Source organism: Myxocyprinus asiaticus, chromosome 32 (assembly GCF_019703515.2).
Source record: "Myxocyprinus asiaticus isolate MX2 ecotype Aquarium Trade chromosome 32, UBuf_Myxa_2, whole genome shotgun sequence".
Taxonomy (NCBI): Eukaryota; Metazoa; Chordata; class Actinopteri; order Cypriniformes; family Catostomidae; genus Myxocyprinus; species Myxocyprinus asiaticus.
The window spans coordinates 42,600,563-42,617,107 of record NC_059375.1 but is presented as its reverse complement, the minus strand read 5'-3'; the positions used below and the strand labels follow the sequence as shown (position 1 = coordinate 42,617,107).

General features: G+C 36.3%; 1 protein-coding gene across 11 annotated transcripts in view; it reads left to right on the top strand.

The window, feature by feature from the left end:
* Positions 1-16,545, top strand: part of LOC127423501 (calcium-activated potassium channel subunit alpha-1-like) — a 197,348-nt gene that overhangs the window by 92,866 nt on the left and 87,937 nt on the right. For 7 of the 11 annotated variants that reach the window (XM_051667858.1, XM_051667855.1, XM_051667857.1 and 4 more), the window contains 9 exons: positions 1,482-1,551; positions 1,701-1,856; positions 1,937-2,046; positions 4,585-4,653; positions 7,110-7,196; positions 7,308-7,384; positions 8,840-9,013; positions 10,109-10,141; positions 11,883-11,979. In XM_051667858.1, the coding sequence (XP_051523818.1) occupies positions 1,482-1,551; positions 1,701-1,856; positions 1,937-2,046; positions 4,585-4,653; positions 7,110-7,196; positions 7,308-7,384; positions 8,840-9,013; positions 10,109-10,141; positions 11,883-11,979 (873 nt within the window). The remainder of the gene's footprint in view (positions 1-1,481; positions 1,552-1,700; positions 1,857-1,936; positions 2,047-4,584; positions 4,654-7,109; positions 7,197-7,307; positions 7,385-8,839; positions 9,014-10,108; positions 10,142-11,882; positions 11,980-16,545) is intronic. The other 4 variants (XM_051667856.1, XM_051667866.1, XM_051667862.1 and 1 more) reach the window with 3 other exon arrangements.

Genomic DNA, 16,545 nt, shown 5'->3' with positions numbered 1-16,545 from the left:
TATGTTGGAAAAAGTATGTGAGCCTATTGATGTCAGCAAAAGCTAATTAGAGTCAGGAGTTGGCAAACCTGGCATCCAATTAATTAAACGAGATTGGAGGTGTGGGTTAGAGCTACTTTGACTTATAAAAAGCACTCAAACATTTTGAGTTTGTTATTCACAAGAAGCATCTGCTGATGTGGACCAAGAGATCTCAGAAGACCTACGATCAAGAATTGTTGCTTTGCATGAAGCTGGAAAGGGTTGCAAAGTTATTTTGAAGAGATTAGATATTCATCTGTCCACAGTTAGACAAACTGTCTATAAATGGAGATGATTTAGTACTATAGGTACTCTCACCAGAAGTGGTCGTCCAGCCAAGATGACTCAAAGGGCACACTGCAGAATGCTCAATTAGGTAAAAAATAACCATAGAGTGACAGATAAAGACTTGAAGGAATCACTGGAACTGTTTAACATCTCTGTTCATGAGTCTACTATACAGAAAACATTAAACAGGTATGGTGTCCATGGCAGGACATCATGAAGGAAGCCACTGCTTTGCCAAAGACCACCTTGATACTCCACAACGCTACTGGGAAAATGTTTTGTGGACCAATGAAACTAAGGTTGAATTGTTTGGGAAGAACACGCAGCACTACGTGTGGCATAAAAGGGGCACCGCATACCAACATGTAAACATCCCAACGGTGAAGTACGGTGGAGGGAGCATCATGATTTGGGGCAGCTTTGCTGCTTCAGGGCCTGGACCGCTTACCATCATCGGGAAAAATGAATTCCCAAGTTTATCAAGATATCCTACAGCATAATGTCAGTGTAGCTATGCACCAGCTGAAGCTCAGTTGAAGTTGGGTGATGTAGCAGGACATCGAAGTAAATCCACTACAGAATGGCTTCAAAAAAAGAAAATCCACCTTTTGGAGTGTCCCAGTCAGAGCCCAGAACTTAACCCAATAGAGATGCTGTGGAATGACTTCAAGAGAGCCGTTCAACACCAGACATACTAAGAATATGTCTGAGCTGAAGCAGTTCTGTATGGAAGAATGATCCCAAATTCCTTCTGAACGTTGTGCAGGTCTAATCCGCAGCTCCCGGAAACACTTGGTTGAGGTTATTGCTGCCAAAGGAGGATCGACAAGTTATTAAATCCAAGGGTTCACTTACTTTTTCCACAGCACTGTGAATGTTTAATGGGATGTGCTCAATAAAGACATGAATGATTATAATTGTTTGTGTGTTGTTAGCTTAAGCACATTGTGTTTGTCTATACTTGTGATTTTGATGAAGATGAGATCACATTTTATGACCAATTAATGCAGGAATTAGCTAGTTTTCTGTATTAATTGGTCATAAAATGCGATTTCTATCTCATCTCATCTTATATATACAGTTAACAGTTATGCTATTAAACTAAAAAATCAACAACTTATTTTGGATTTCAGAGGATTCTTGATTTAAAGTGTGATGTTTGTGTTTCATAGGGTGATATCCATTAAAAACTACCATCCAAAAATCCGTATTATTACTCAGATGCTGCAATATCACAATAAGGTGAGAATTTGCACGTTACATGGAACCTACAGCCTCAAACAGCTGAATATACACATTGCTTGCTCGATATCATATCATATAATACACAGTACTTGATCTCTCTCAGTCGTCATTCCCAGATGAACTCAACAGTATCTTCTCGTTTCCAGGCTCACCTTCTCAACATCCCAAGCTGGAACTGGAAGGAGGGTGATGATGCCATCTGTCTGGCCGAGCTGAAGTTGGGCTTCATCGCTCAGAGCTGCCTGGCACAGGGTCTGTCCACCATGCTGGCAAACCTCTTCTCCATGAGATCCTACATTAAGGTCGGTCCACATTCAAGCAGTTGGAGCAAAATACGAATGCTTTCAAATACTGAATATGAAACCTTTCTTCCCCCTTTTAGATTGAAGAGGACACGTGGCAGAAGTATTATTTAGAGGGAGTAGCCAATGAAATGTACACAGAGTATCTGTCCAGTGCCTTTGTGGGTTTGTCTTTCCCCACGGTTTGTGAGTAAGTATGCAGTGTATAGTACTGCTGTAGTGATTAGCTCCAGCTAAAATCCAATTCACGAACAAATGACTCTTATGAGCCTGTTAATAAATCAATAAAAAATGATTCAGTCTTGAGTTAATGAGTCATCTGATAAATTTTGGGTTGAAAACACATTGATTTTGCTACACTTATGCCTCTCATCCTCACTTTTCAAGTTTCAACCAAAAATGTATTAGTGTGACCACACTGTAAGTCAGTGTGGTGACTGACAGGTTGTTCATATGACAATGTGTATTTAAAGATAAACATAAATGATGGAACACAGTTTTGTTGTAATGACACTTTGATTTGAATATAAAATATGTTACCCAAAAATAGCTTTATTTTTAAGGATTTTGTTTAGGACCAATTTATGACTTCCTTTAAAAGACTACTAAAACAAATGTTAAAGGAACCATTAATAAACCGGAATCAGAATGGTTCAATTCCTTATGATTCCCAACCCTACCTATACTTAATAAAATGACTAGTAAGAAGTAAATCTTTATGGTATATAATTAAGTAAATTCTATTTTGCTTAATGACATAATATTGAAGTGAACTTAAACAGGTTAGTAAATACAGTAACTTTTACTCACAAATATGATATAGATGGTACTTAAACTTAGTAAAACATGAATATGGACTTACTATTAAAACATGCCACGTTCCTTACAAATATATGTTTAATCATGTTCCACATGACATATGTAAGCCTTCCACGGGGAAGCTTAAAGGATTAGTTCACCCAAAAATGTAAATTCAGTCATTGTTTACTCACTTCTGTGTTGTTATAACTCTATATGACTTTCTTTCTTTTTCTCAACACAAAGGGAGAAATTGTGAATAAATGTTGTGCTCAGTGATGTCATACAATGGCAGTTTATGGTGACCACCTCTTCAAGCTTCAAAAGAACACAAAATTATAATTCAGAAGTCTAATAAATTATTCATGAGACTCATGATTGTTATGAAAGTATACAATAAGATTTGGTGCGAAACAAACCGATATCTAATGTATTATTTAGTGAAAATGTTCACTGACCGTTGATCTCCTGTGTGCGTTCATGATAGGACACGAGAGAAACAGTTCACGCAGCCCCCTCGTGACATTGGGGCGTTCAAGCGAAAACTCGTTTGTTTATCTAAAAACAGGTCCTCCACAGCGATAGTGACAACAGAACACAACACAACTGCACACACAACAGAGAACAGAACTTACTAAACATGTCTGAAGAGTTTGTAGTCCAAGAATTGATGCATTTCTATGCCCAGCCTTATTTTTTTGAATGAAGTACTCTGTAAACAAAGAGGAGGCTACAGGCAGCCGCAGTCACATCATGTCCAAAAATATACGCAATATCAGGTATATTTTCTATGGTAATCAGAATTTTTGTACTAACCAGCCATGACAAGCAACGAAACATTCTATCGATCGCTTGTTTTCTATTTTCAGCATTGCGCGGGTAACTCCGTCCACTGTGATCTGGTACCGGTCCAAAAACGTAAAAAAAAAAGAAGGCTGGGCATAGAAATGCATCAATTCTTGGTCTACAAACTCTTCAGACATGTTTAGTAAGTTCTATTCTCTGTTGTGTGTGCAGTTGTGTTGTGTTCTGTTGTCACTATCGCTGTGGAGGACCTGTTTTTAGATAAACAAACGAGTTTTCGCTTGAACGCCCCAATGTCACAAGGGGGCTGTGTGAACTGTTGCTCTCGTGTCCTATCATGAACACACACAGGAGATCAACGGTCAGTGAACATTTCACTAAATAATATATTAGATTTCAGTTTGTTTCGCACCAAATCTTATTGTATGCTTTCACAACAATCATGAGTCTGATGGAATAATTTATTAGACTTCTGAATTATACTTTTGTGTTCTTTTGAAGCTTGAAGAGGTGGTCACCATAAACTGCCATTGTATGACATCACCGAGCACAACATTTATTCACAATTTCTCCCTTTGTGTTAAGAAAAAGAAAGAAAGTCATATAGGGTTATAACAACACAGAAGTGAGTAAACAATGACTGAATTTACATTTCTGGGAGAACTACCCTTTTAATGCATGCTATCTAGTCTATGAAATTTTTTAAATTTTTTTATCATGAGCGGATCATTTTGAATAGAAAAGGAACTTCAGACTGCACAAAACAAGACGTCACCAAACGTAACAGCAAAACTAACAATAAAAATGTGATTAAACTTCAAACAGTGAAACCATGCAAGCTCATTAATTATTCAAGCATGCTGGGAACACCAGCTTCAAAAAGTTAAGTAAAATGAACTTATTATATTTACCCGTGAAAAGTACTCAAATTAGCAAATAATTGTAAAGATAACTATCAACCATTACGAATATTTACTTAAATATATGAAAGTTGAATTTACTTAATATTTTATGTTAATGCTTATACTAACTTATTCAGTGTAGAAAGTACTTAATATTTTCTGCTACATTTACTTCACCACATAATAATTTCTTTCAGTGTATAATACTTTTTATTTCTCTGTAGGCTCTGTTATGTGAAGCTGAAACTTTTGCTGATTGCCATCGAGTATAAATCAGACCAGAGAGAAAGCAGGTCAGTCTGGTCTTCATTTTATATAAATAATTATAATAATAAAACTGAAAAAGATCCAGTGTCCGGACATAAATTAATACAGTGGGGTCCAAAGTGTCCACTAGTGAAAATGCTTCTCTTTTGCAATCTTTTCTCATTTTAATGCAAATATTTTGAAATATTTATAAGTTTAATTGAACAATTAAAATAATTTTCAAGATTTCTTAGTATTTGGTTTTTGTACCTTTTGATTTAATGACAGCATGCGCTTGAGTTGGCATGAATATAACCTAATGATCATGTTATCCCAGTGCAGAATCTTAAATATTTCTCATTCATTTTTACTCATAATTTTTATTTGTTTAAAAAAACATATTTAATCCTAAAACCAGTCTCAGACATTTGCACCCCACTGGATGTTTAAAGCTTCTTGTATTTCAAGAAACATGTTAACATGTTGTTAACTCCATTTGTTGTAAACTGTGTAAATGCTTTTACTGTGAACAAATCTTTTATTTTATGATTAAGAATGACACATTTCTGCATTGGAGCGTGCTTAACATTAAAGGGATAGTCCACTCAAAAATTAAAATACTGTTATCATGTACTCACTCTCGTGTCGTTCCAAATCCGTATGACTTGCTGTGGAATTCAAAAGGAGATGTTAGGCAAAAGTTCATTAGGTTTGATGTCATTGATGGCAAACACCATTAGTTCTTGGGTGTCACATGACTCAGATGCAACGGGAACGGGAATATTAGCAGTCAGCAATGACATCAAATTTGGTTTGTTCCACACACAAAGTTATCAAATGACTCAGACATTTGTCAAACATCTCCTTTTGTGTTTCACAGAAGAAAAAGATATTCGGATTTGGAATGATTTAAGTAAATGATGACTGAATTTGCATTTTTGGTTGAACTGTTCCTTTAAAATGCTTGCACGTCTTTTAACTAAGTACGCTAATACTTTAACCTCCTGAGACCCGAGCATGACTGCTGTGTGCATTTTCCATTTCCGTTTTTGATTTGTAACTAGTAGCAACTAATAAACAAGCAAAACAAACAAAAATTCTAGAGCAAATAGTTTTCCTAGAAATTAATGTTCACATATGTGGACAGCGAGACTACATTGTGAAATGTTAAACAACACTAAGCTATAGAAAGTCAGATTTTTCTTCATCATATTGTTTATGATGTTTCCAGGAGTGTTGATTATTCATGTTTTTGAGATGTCACAGACATTACATCAGAAATTAGCATAATTAATTCAGATTCAAAGTAACGTCCAGCATCATCCAATCACTGTCAATCATGTTAAAATAAAATGATACATTATAAATTCTGAATCTATGTACTGATTATCATTGTCACATGTCTGTCAAACATGTTGAGTGATCCAAACATCATCTGCAGCCTGAAACTGAACTTTTGATCAGACTTTAGGAGTGAATGCACTTAACTGCATAGAGAGCTATAGGATGCTCCCTTGCTCCCTATTTAGTGAATGACTTAATCTCCAGTGTGCTGTCTGTCTGCACTGATCTCAGAACAGTTTGAAATGCACCTTATTTTCATCCTAACTCCATATAAAGTCTCTGAAAGCAACATTTTTCAGCTTTTGGATGCATCCAGTGATTCTCAATGTGATAATGTACAGTAAATATATAGGAATGCATTTACTAATGTTAATGAATAGAATCGTATTGTACATTGATAACAAAATTAAACAACAACATGTATATTAAAATGAAGTGAAATGACCCACAGATGTTATTCAAAATAACTAACATGTTTTTTCTACTTTTGAGGAAATGTGGTGCCAGTGTACACATATGTGGACATCATGTTTATCAGCGCGCTGACGTACGAAAAATGAACAGATTTTTTAAAACGGCATATGAAACGAAACTAGAGACTCTCCTCTTTACAACCAAACAGGTTTATATATCATACCAGAGTCACTTTTGTTGGCACTGCGTCCATAGGAACGCTTCAAGGAAATCAACGCCATGTTGTTGTGTCACGTGACTCGGTGCGGCAGAAGTTTAACCTTTAAATAACAGTCTAGAGTCTTGTGAACAATGTTCAGTTGGTTTTTATTCATTTAAATTATGTGTTGTGTATAGCGAAGCCAAAATATAACGGCCACGCATGTGGACGCGGGGTTGTACGAGGTTATGTTTGCATGCAAGAGTTATCTTTAAAACAATAATAAAGGTTACATTTTGTCTAGACATGATATTAACCTTTATCTCAGCAAACAAGTATTATAGTTTCTTTAGTCCTTTTTTGGGCCCATTTGTTCTTCAGTTGATGCATCTTTAATTTTTTTTTTATACTTTGTTACATTTATCATCTGTATGTGAATGTTTAATGGTTTATGAGCTCTACCAATCTCAGTTAACATTTATGATTTGGAGGTTAGTAGATGCAAACAGATTCTGTCGTTTGTTTAGTGTTGTTTGTATTTTGCAGCACGCTGATTAACCCGGGGAATCATGTGAAGATGCAGGAGGGGACGCTTGGATTCTTCATTGCCAGCGATGCCAAAGAGGTCAAAAGGTTAGGTGATTATAGAGTTTGTTTTGAAACCATGTGCTGTCTTTTACATGTACAGCTTTAAATTAACATCATCTCTGCTCATATGTTATATGGATGTTTTGTCTCCATTAGGGCACTTTTCTACTGTAAAGCTTGTCACGATGACATCACAGACCCCAAACGGATCAAGAAATGTGGATGCAAACGAAGTACGTTCTCAAAGCAAAAGATAGATATTTATAGAAATAAATATGCATTTATCATAAAAATTAAGCATGAAATATTGCCAATAATACATAAAAAATAGAATAAATTTGAGCATAAATAAATAAGGTGTGAAATGTATTGGTATGAAATACATGGTGTATTTCATTTCAAGGCATAGATCATGTTAATTTTCATTTTTCATAAATGTTGTGCCTTATTTATGTTCACATTTTATTATATTTTTATTCACTGATTGCAACCTAGATGTATTGAAATTTAAGAACTATTTATTGAATATTTCATCTAAAAATTACGATTCTGACTCACTGTCTTCCTTGGAACAGAAAAGGTGAATTATTAAATAATATCCATGCTGCCTTCTCCATATAATAAAAGTGAATGGGGAGTGGGGCTGTCAAGCTCCAAAATGACAATTGTATTGACATTAAACTTAACATAAACATTATTAATCCTCTTCTAAAACAGACAAGGCTTTTACCTCCACCTGAGACTGTAAATACATCAAAACTATTTTAATTAAAATCAACACATTTCACATTTTCCCTCTCTCTTGCTGCGGCGGATCTGTGACCATCCTTTTACCCCCCTCCCTCTGATAGTGTTGTATTGTGAGTAATGACTCTGTTAATGCAGAATGCTACTGTATGAACCCGTTGCATGTGTGAATGTAAAACTACATCTCCCATCAACCCACTGTCCTCCGCCGCATCATCAACAGGAGACAACTTTACTTTTAACTGTTCTTACACCCTCAACGTTTTGTTTTAAATTATATTCAAACAGTACCACGTTTTTTTTTTGGCTAATTAGTAATATACAAGTATATACTAATATATTAGTATAGACTTGAAACTTAAAAGTTGATTCTGTGTGTGTGTATGTTTTGCTTTTCTGTTTCATTTGTTGGAATCAATAAAATGTGTTAATCGGAAAAAGTATAGACTTGAAACATTATGTAAACCATTGGAACAGCCTCTTATTCCCTCCATTAAATGTAACATGGAAACTAGTTACAAAATCATTTTTCTGGACACTTATGTTTGTGTTTGTGGCAATACACAACGCTATATAAAAATATACTGTTGCAGGAGCTCGGCTGTTAAACACATTCTCATTCAACCTTATGTACTTCCATGGTTTACCTGCATCTCTAAAATTGAATATTCCAGGAAACATAAAAAATAATTCAAACATAATTTGAACATTTTGAGCTTATATATAGTAAGTAAAAAAGGTAAAAGATTTTACGGCATTAACAGAATCGCATATAACTTGATAAGAGTCAAGTTTTTCTAAAGGTGTGCCGCAAGGTTATATATTAGGCCCGCTCAAGTTTCCCTATATACATCTTCTGCTAGGGAAATGCATACAGTAATGCCCCATCCTTTAACATGCTCCTCCTCCTATTCTCCTCTCATCCGTCCCATGACCCCCAGACAAGAGATCCGGCTCCAAGAGAATGCGGCTGGCATGTTGTGTAGCTTGCGGTGGGGCAGAACGGTGCTGCTCGTGCATGTCAGAAAGTGTCTCTAGTAACTTGGAGGTCCTGCATCGTGGCTTCCCCCTCTCTCCTGTTTCTCTGTATGATAACACAGCTACTTTACACTCCTGTAAGTGAAAGCCTTCCCTATACCACCTGTGCCCGCTGCCTGTGTTTGTGCCCTCTAGCTGGTGCAGTGCCATGTAGGGGTGGCATCTGATTTGGTGAAGGCTGCTGCTCGTTGATGTGTCTGTGTGGTAGACCTGGTCTCTTGCATGCTTTTTTTTGTTTTTGTTAAATGTATAGTAACAATGTAGTTTAGATCTGTGGTGCATTAAATTTTGCTTTTGCATAACATTTTCTTTTGATTACTTTCAGCTGTGTTGGATATTTACGCAATGAAACGCCAATCGGTCTTTATTATCTGAACATTAAGGATTGTTAAGTGTAAGATGTGTGTGAGAGCGGTAGTATTTAACACATCTCTTGACATTACTAACACTTCTATAGGAAGTCGTTTATAGAACTATATATGTCTGTATAGCGGGATGAAGCACAGATGGGTCCCTTTTTAAGAATAGGTAGTCTTGCAGCCTGGCCAAGCTGGTTAGGCTGGTTTGCTTTGCTGGTTTTAGAGGGGTTTTGGGCACTTGTGAGCTGGTCAGGCTGGGAGTCCAGCTAAACACCAGCTTGGCCAGGCTAGGAGACCAGAGAATCCAGCTAAAACCAGCTAAATTCCAGCTTAGCCTAGCTAGGAGATAAGGTAAACCATCTTAAACCATTTAAGACCAACAAAACCTCTTAGGCTGGTCTAAGATGTTGTTTTCAGCAGGGGTATGGAATAGTCTTGGCAGACAATTTGGCTTTTGTTGTTGTTTTATCAATGGTTGTGTGCAAAAGTTTAAGTGGCAAACTTTTAGAAGGACACATGCAAAAAGATATTAGCCTCCAAGCTAACAGACATACACCAAAAGCCACAATTCTCCACTTTTCATTTCAAGTGCACTTTAAAACATGTTTATTTACCTGAGAAAAGCTTTCATTTATAGTTTTTGTTCTCAATGGGTGCTTGAAGAGGGTCAGTATTGTAGGGATAATGCACGTTAGCAGGATTTATTTGCATTTTCTCTCGTCTTTAGCTTGTGTTGCTCAAATGCTCGCTGATTCATCTAATTGTTCCGCTTGTCTCTTTTTAACTTCATGTTGTTTTTTGCATTTTTCACAGCTAAAAGTAACTATAATGGATACATCAAATCAAGTAAGTTTCCAACCCCCCATTTTTACTCTCTTGTGTTTTAATTTCCTGTTAGTCCTTCCTTACCTCTTCCATGTATTCCTCTCTTCCTGCTCATCCATGTCTCAGTGTGTGAGTGTTACGTGGCCTGGTGTATGTACATGTGTGCAAAGTAAGGTATTTGTTCAATTGATTAATCTTAGAATACCCTCTATAGAAAAGCTATACAGTTCTCCTTATAAGTTTACTTATACACATTGCATCATTTTAATTTAAACATGCAATAATAAAAAATACAATATTTTTATTTGTCATGTGAATAGTGTACATACTACAGAAAATATGTTCCAAAAAACAAAACAAAAAACTAATGTTTATTTTAAATCTTGCAGATATTTGCAAGGTGTATGTAAACTATAGCAGAACTGTACTGAGTAGTGAGTTCTGCAGACACCTGCTCTTCCTCAACACTAGATGGTGCTGCAGCACTGTTCTGTTCATGTGGCATTTATGTAAATTTAGTCTGTTCTAAATTTGGACTATTTTCACTGCTCTGGCTTTTTGTCTTATTTTTACATAAAATTGCTTCCCATACAAAAAAAAAAAAAAAAAAACTATTTTCAAGTTCAAAGAGAAGCCAGTGAAATTCAGTGTTCAATTTTGCAGAATGAGTATCTGCCCTGCGCATACAGTACAGTTGTGTTTTTAATTTAAAAAAATTATAGTATTTTGTCAATTGTTTACAGTTGTAGAAAGCAGTTCTGATTTCCCAGAATAAAGTTTGGTTCACTCTTGTGTCTGATGATAAATGTTTCTTGTCTGACAGTAAATGATGAACTCAAACCAACATTCCAGCCCCAGAACAGAGCTGTGCCCACAGTCAGAGTGCCCTCTGCGGTCCCAGAGATCCGAGTGTCAGTGCCTTTAGTAAATAACCGTAAAGGGAGTCTGCTGTCACCCGCCACCTCGTGCCTGCCCAGACTCAGTCTCAGCAGCACTAGAGAGCTGCACCAAGGTGGCACGAGCAAAGAAATGGACACTCATGCCAACCGATTGCATCGGGCATGTAGTCTGCCCGTTAAATACAGATATGATTCCAGGCACAGCTCGACCTCCAGCATCAGTCAGCACAGACTCTGTAAGACTCTGCCTGGCATTGTGACAAACGCATGTGAACTAACAGAGTTCTGAAATACTAAACAATCCATCCTGCGGTAATTAATGGAAAATACAAGGAAATCTGTGTTTGCATATGAGCCAAACTAAAATATGTTTGAAGCAGGGTCCAAAAATAACATGCAACAAACACTTTAACCTTTTTAGAAATTGCAACAAATACATGGTTTAAATCATGTCAGAACAACAGTCTGACCTCACTCTGACGTATGCAAATCAAATCAAATCAAATCAAATCAAAGGGAGTCTACCAAAATACAAGTGACCTCTGTCGAAAATGTAATACGTTTAGAAGTTTGTTATGCTGTAACTCCAGAACACATCCTGGAAATAATTGATCTTGATTTGCTCATTGTTGTGTGAGAAACTAACGCTGATCTAAACAGGGTAGTCAGGGAAAGAGCTGCTCAAATTAATCAAACATTTTTCCTTAGTCTTCCTCTTTTCTTGCCTTTCCTGTCTGTACGGTTCATCCACTCTGTGTGTTGTGTTTGTGTTATTGTGTGTGTTTGTGTGTTTGTTTGCTTTGTGATGGTTGTTTATAAATAAATAAGTGTTGTAGTGTGTCACACTTTCGCTGATGTTTCAGTAGTGGAGGAAGATCAGCTGTCCGCTCTGTCACCCAAGAAGAAACAACGTAACGGAGGGATGAGAAACTCGCCCACATGCTCGCACAAAATAATCAGGTAAGAAAAACTATTTGCCTGTGTGTGTGTGTGTGTGTGTGTGTGTGTGTTTCTGCTCGTTAAAAACCACCCTAGCAACCACATAGCAACAGCATAATAACCATTCTGAAACTATAAATGTCTGCTTTTCACTTTAAAATGTATTGTTAATCACCATAGTAACTACAAAAGGCCACATGATGACTTAAAGTTCATCAATAGTGACCGTTCCAGGAGCAATAATTAATTCACATGTAGAGACGCACAAGCACAACACCATCAGGGTAACACATGTGACACTAAAACAATGCAATAAACATGAACTAAACTAAATTAAATATAACACAGAACACCCAAAGTACTTGTATTCTCTTGTGAAACTTAATGTACATTTTAATATTAATTATACAGTAAAATCATGCTTTTTATACTGTATCTAACTATAATGTTTTTACCGTACTGTATGTTAAGGTTAACCAATTACAGTTTATTTACTGTAGCATTTTACATTTTTTACCATTAAAATTGTAGAGTAGAAACATGACAGAAACCACACAAAAAAAAAAAAAAAATGTCACTAGGTGAAAATATATATATTTTTAGGCATCTTAGTGCCTTCCTGAGCCTATGTCCTACAATTACGTTTTTCTGTTTTCTCTCTCCCCCCCAAAAATTCTCAATTCTCTTAAACGTGCTAGATAGATGACTTTGACCACTGCGATGCATCTCGCTGTTTTCAGTGCTGTGTTTAAAGGGGTGACTCGTGTTCGCTTTACCAAATGAACGAACCCTTTGGAGCGACTCCAGCTTCAACGGTACCACGGCTAGATGCAGAGCTGCTTGGGTAAACGGTGTACGCTTCATGTTCAGACAACGTCCGGATTTCAAGAAGCACTGTAATACCTAAGTGCAATAATAATAAACCATAAATAACTCACGTAGTTACACTTGACAACGAATGCCATATGACATGTATTTAACCTGAGGTATATTCATTTAATTGTGGGGATTTCATGTATTAGTAGACTCTCAAATAGTACATATGTTTCTTTCTTTGAGTAAGATTCGCAAAATATTCTTGTTCGAGTATTATACAGCTATAAATCAACAGATCAAGTATCACTGCTGTCATCTGTCAACTTGTAAGCAAAAGATTTCATGCTTGCAGATATTGACACCTGGTGGCCGAGGTTGGTACAGCATGCTAATTGTTAGCTAGCAAACAAAAAACGTAAAAAAAATTTGTTTGTGAGAAAAAACTTTTTTTTATACAGAACAAAAATTGAGAGAGAAAAAATTGAGTGAAATTTATTTATTTTTTTGACGGAAGAAAAAATTTAGACAGATTTTTTTTTTTTTTTGAAAAACAATTTGTAAGACATAGGTTTGTAGAAAGGCACCAAGACTCAAAACTCAAAATACCGTAGCAATCGCATAGCAACCATCATCAACACCCAAGCATAATGGTGGCAACTTTTGCATGTGCATGCCACATGAACATTATTTAAAAAATATATAATAGGGGGCCTGGGTAGCTCAGTGGTAAAGACACTGGCTACCACCCCTTGAGTTCGCTAGTTCGAATCCCAGTGCGTGCTGAGTGACTCTAGCCAGGTCCCCTAAGCAACCAAATTGGCCCGGTTGCTAGGCAGGGTAGAGTCACATGGAGTAACCTCCTCGCGGTCACTATAATGTGGTTTGTTCTCGGTGGGGTGTGTGGTGAGTTGAGCATGGTTGCCACGGTGGATGGCGTGAAGCCTCCACACGCACTATGTCTCCGTGGCAACATGCTCAACAAGCCACGTGATAAGATGCGCAGGTTGACGGTCTCAGACGCGGAGGCAACTGGGATTCGTCCATGAGGACTTAAAAAGCACAGTGGGAATTGGGCATTCCAAATTGGGAGAAAAAGGGGAAAAATCCACAAAAAAAATTATATATATATATATGTTTGTGTGAGAGGGTGTGTGCGTGCATGTGTGTTTTAGAGGATGCAGGACAGTCTTGTGTTCTTGCATGCCAACATATTCATAAAACAGCTCTGGTGACACAGACGACAGCTTCAGCCAATAACAGGCCAGGATCAGTCTCTGTTGCCCCAGGCTACAGTTCTACAGCCCGAATGCCTCCGAGTCCCGCCCGCACTTAGCACTGTCCAACACCGTGCGCTGCTTTTAACTCCAAGTACCTGCCTTTTATCCTGTCTGAGGGAATTAAACATCCATTTATTGATTTTGACTTATGAAAGAGCTGCTACTGAATTAATAAAAGCCATTAATACGGAATGATGGAATGAGAATAATACCTTCTGAATACTTTATCAAGACGGCAAGCAGAAATTATTTATACTGTATGGACAGTAATTGATAACAAAAGGGATAGAAGGAAATAGATCACATCAAATAATGACATATATTTATTAATAATATGTAAAACTGTAGTGCATCTCCTAAAGGCGAGTATCACTATTACTATTGGAACTCGGTTGTCACTCCCATACATCACTGAATTAAACACTCAGAACAGGATTGACAAGCATATTTACCTGCAGTGTGAACATGGCTACTGAACTGAAACCTACTTTAGTTTCTTTAATTTAGCAGCTAGCTTCTGACCACAGAGATATGATTGCTTCTATTGTCTCTATATAAAGAATGAACACAAACACCAGCCGGATAAGAGCATACAAGGCGTTTTAGGTCAGTTTTTGGCGAGCCGTTTCATACCCTGCACAGTTGTGTAGTAGCCTCAGGCTTCATTTCTTGTACAAGCATCAGAAAACATTGTGGTGTTCTGAATCAGCTGTGGTTAGTGCAGACACTGACCTGCAGGCTCCAGTGAATTAGTAATTAGGAGCAGATTGGATCTTACTGTTTTAGAAAGCATGTTAGTTGGGTTATATGAGTGGAGAGAGTTCTCTCAGGGAACAACAAGAACAGGGTCGGTACTGGAGTTTGGTCTCATCTGTCTGTCCTATGTATTCCAGTGCTTCTCAACTGGTTTTGCATCAGGACCCAGATTTTACATTGTCGACCCAATACAGGAACAAAACTTTGTATTGAACAAAAGTAAACAATAATAACCTTAAATTAAAACAATGATATGCCCTAATGGCCCAAAATTATACAAAAATATTGCAATTTTGATAAAAACAACACAGTTTATTCAATACAATTGTACTTAAATCAAAGATAGGTCATTCTTTCCAATACGTTTAATCATTTAATGGTGCTCTTCAAAAACCTCAATGATCCAAAAGCTTAACACATTAAGATATGTAAGCAATAATTGATGAAAAACCTTTGAATTATTGAAAATTAATCCCCTGAGGTGGTAATGCGGCCACGGTGCAAAGCAACCCATGTTACAAACATACATGCTGTATGGCTCTTTAATATTCTGATAATTGATTTGAATCTGAAAAGTAAAATGTTCACGTTAATGCTCATATTTTATTTATTTATTTATTTTGTATATGAGAAGAAGAATTTGGGGGATTATGAAAATTGTCACATTGCAAAATATGATCTTGGTCATAAAATAAGTTACTTTTTCTTTATACATGATACATCTATTTTTTATTTTTATTCTTTTGATTTTTTTGGGTGAAATTTCTTATGTTATGATGAGATGTAATGGTTGAATGTTATGGTAAGATATTATGGTAAATTTGTTATGGTGAGATGTGGCAGAAAGCTATGGTGATATCTGATGGTTGAATGTAATGGTGAAAAGTTATGGTTGAATGTTATGGTGAGATGCAACGGTGAAATGTTATGGTTGAAGGTTATGGTTAAATGTTATAGTGACATGTTATGGTGAGATTTTATGGTGAAAAGTAATGACTGAATGTTCTGGTGAGATGTTATTATTGACTGTTGTATTGAAATGTTCTGGCTGAATGTTATGGTAAAATGCTGTGGAAGAATGTTATGGATAAATATGTGAGATGTCATGGTGAAAAGTTATTGTTGAATGTTATTATGAAATGCTATAGTGAAATGTACTGGTGAGCTGTTATGGTGAAATGTTATGGTAAGATGTTATGATTGAACATTATGTTTAGATGTTTGTTGAAATGTTATGGCTGAATGTTATGTTAAAATATTATGGCAGAATGTTATGGTGAAATGTTATGGTTGAATGTTATGGTTACATTTTATGTGAGATGTCATGCTGAAAAGTTATGGTTGAAGGTTATAATGAAATGTTATAGTGACATGTAGTGGTGAGCTGTTATGGTGAAATGTTATGGTAAGATGTTATGATTGAACTATGTTGAGATGTTTTGGTGAAATGTTTTGGTTGAATGTTATGATGAAATGTTATGGCTGAATGTTATATTGAAATGCTATGGTTGAATGTTATGGTTAAATTTTATATGAGATGTCATGGTGAAAAGTTATGGTTGAAGGTTATAATGAAATGTTATAGTGACATGTAGTGGTGAGCTGTTATGGTGAAATGTTATGGTAAGATGTTATGATTGAACGTTATGTTTAGATGTTTGTTGAAATGTTATGGCTGAATGTTAGGTTAAAATATTATGGCAGAATGTTATGGTGAAATGTTATGGTTGAATGTTAT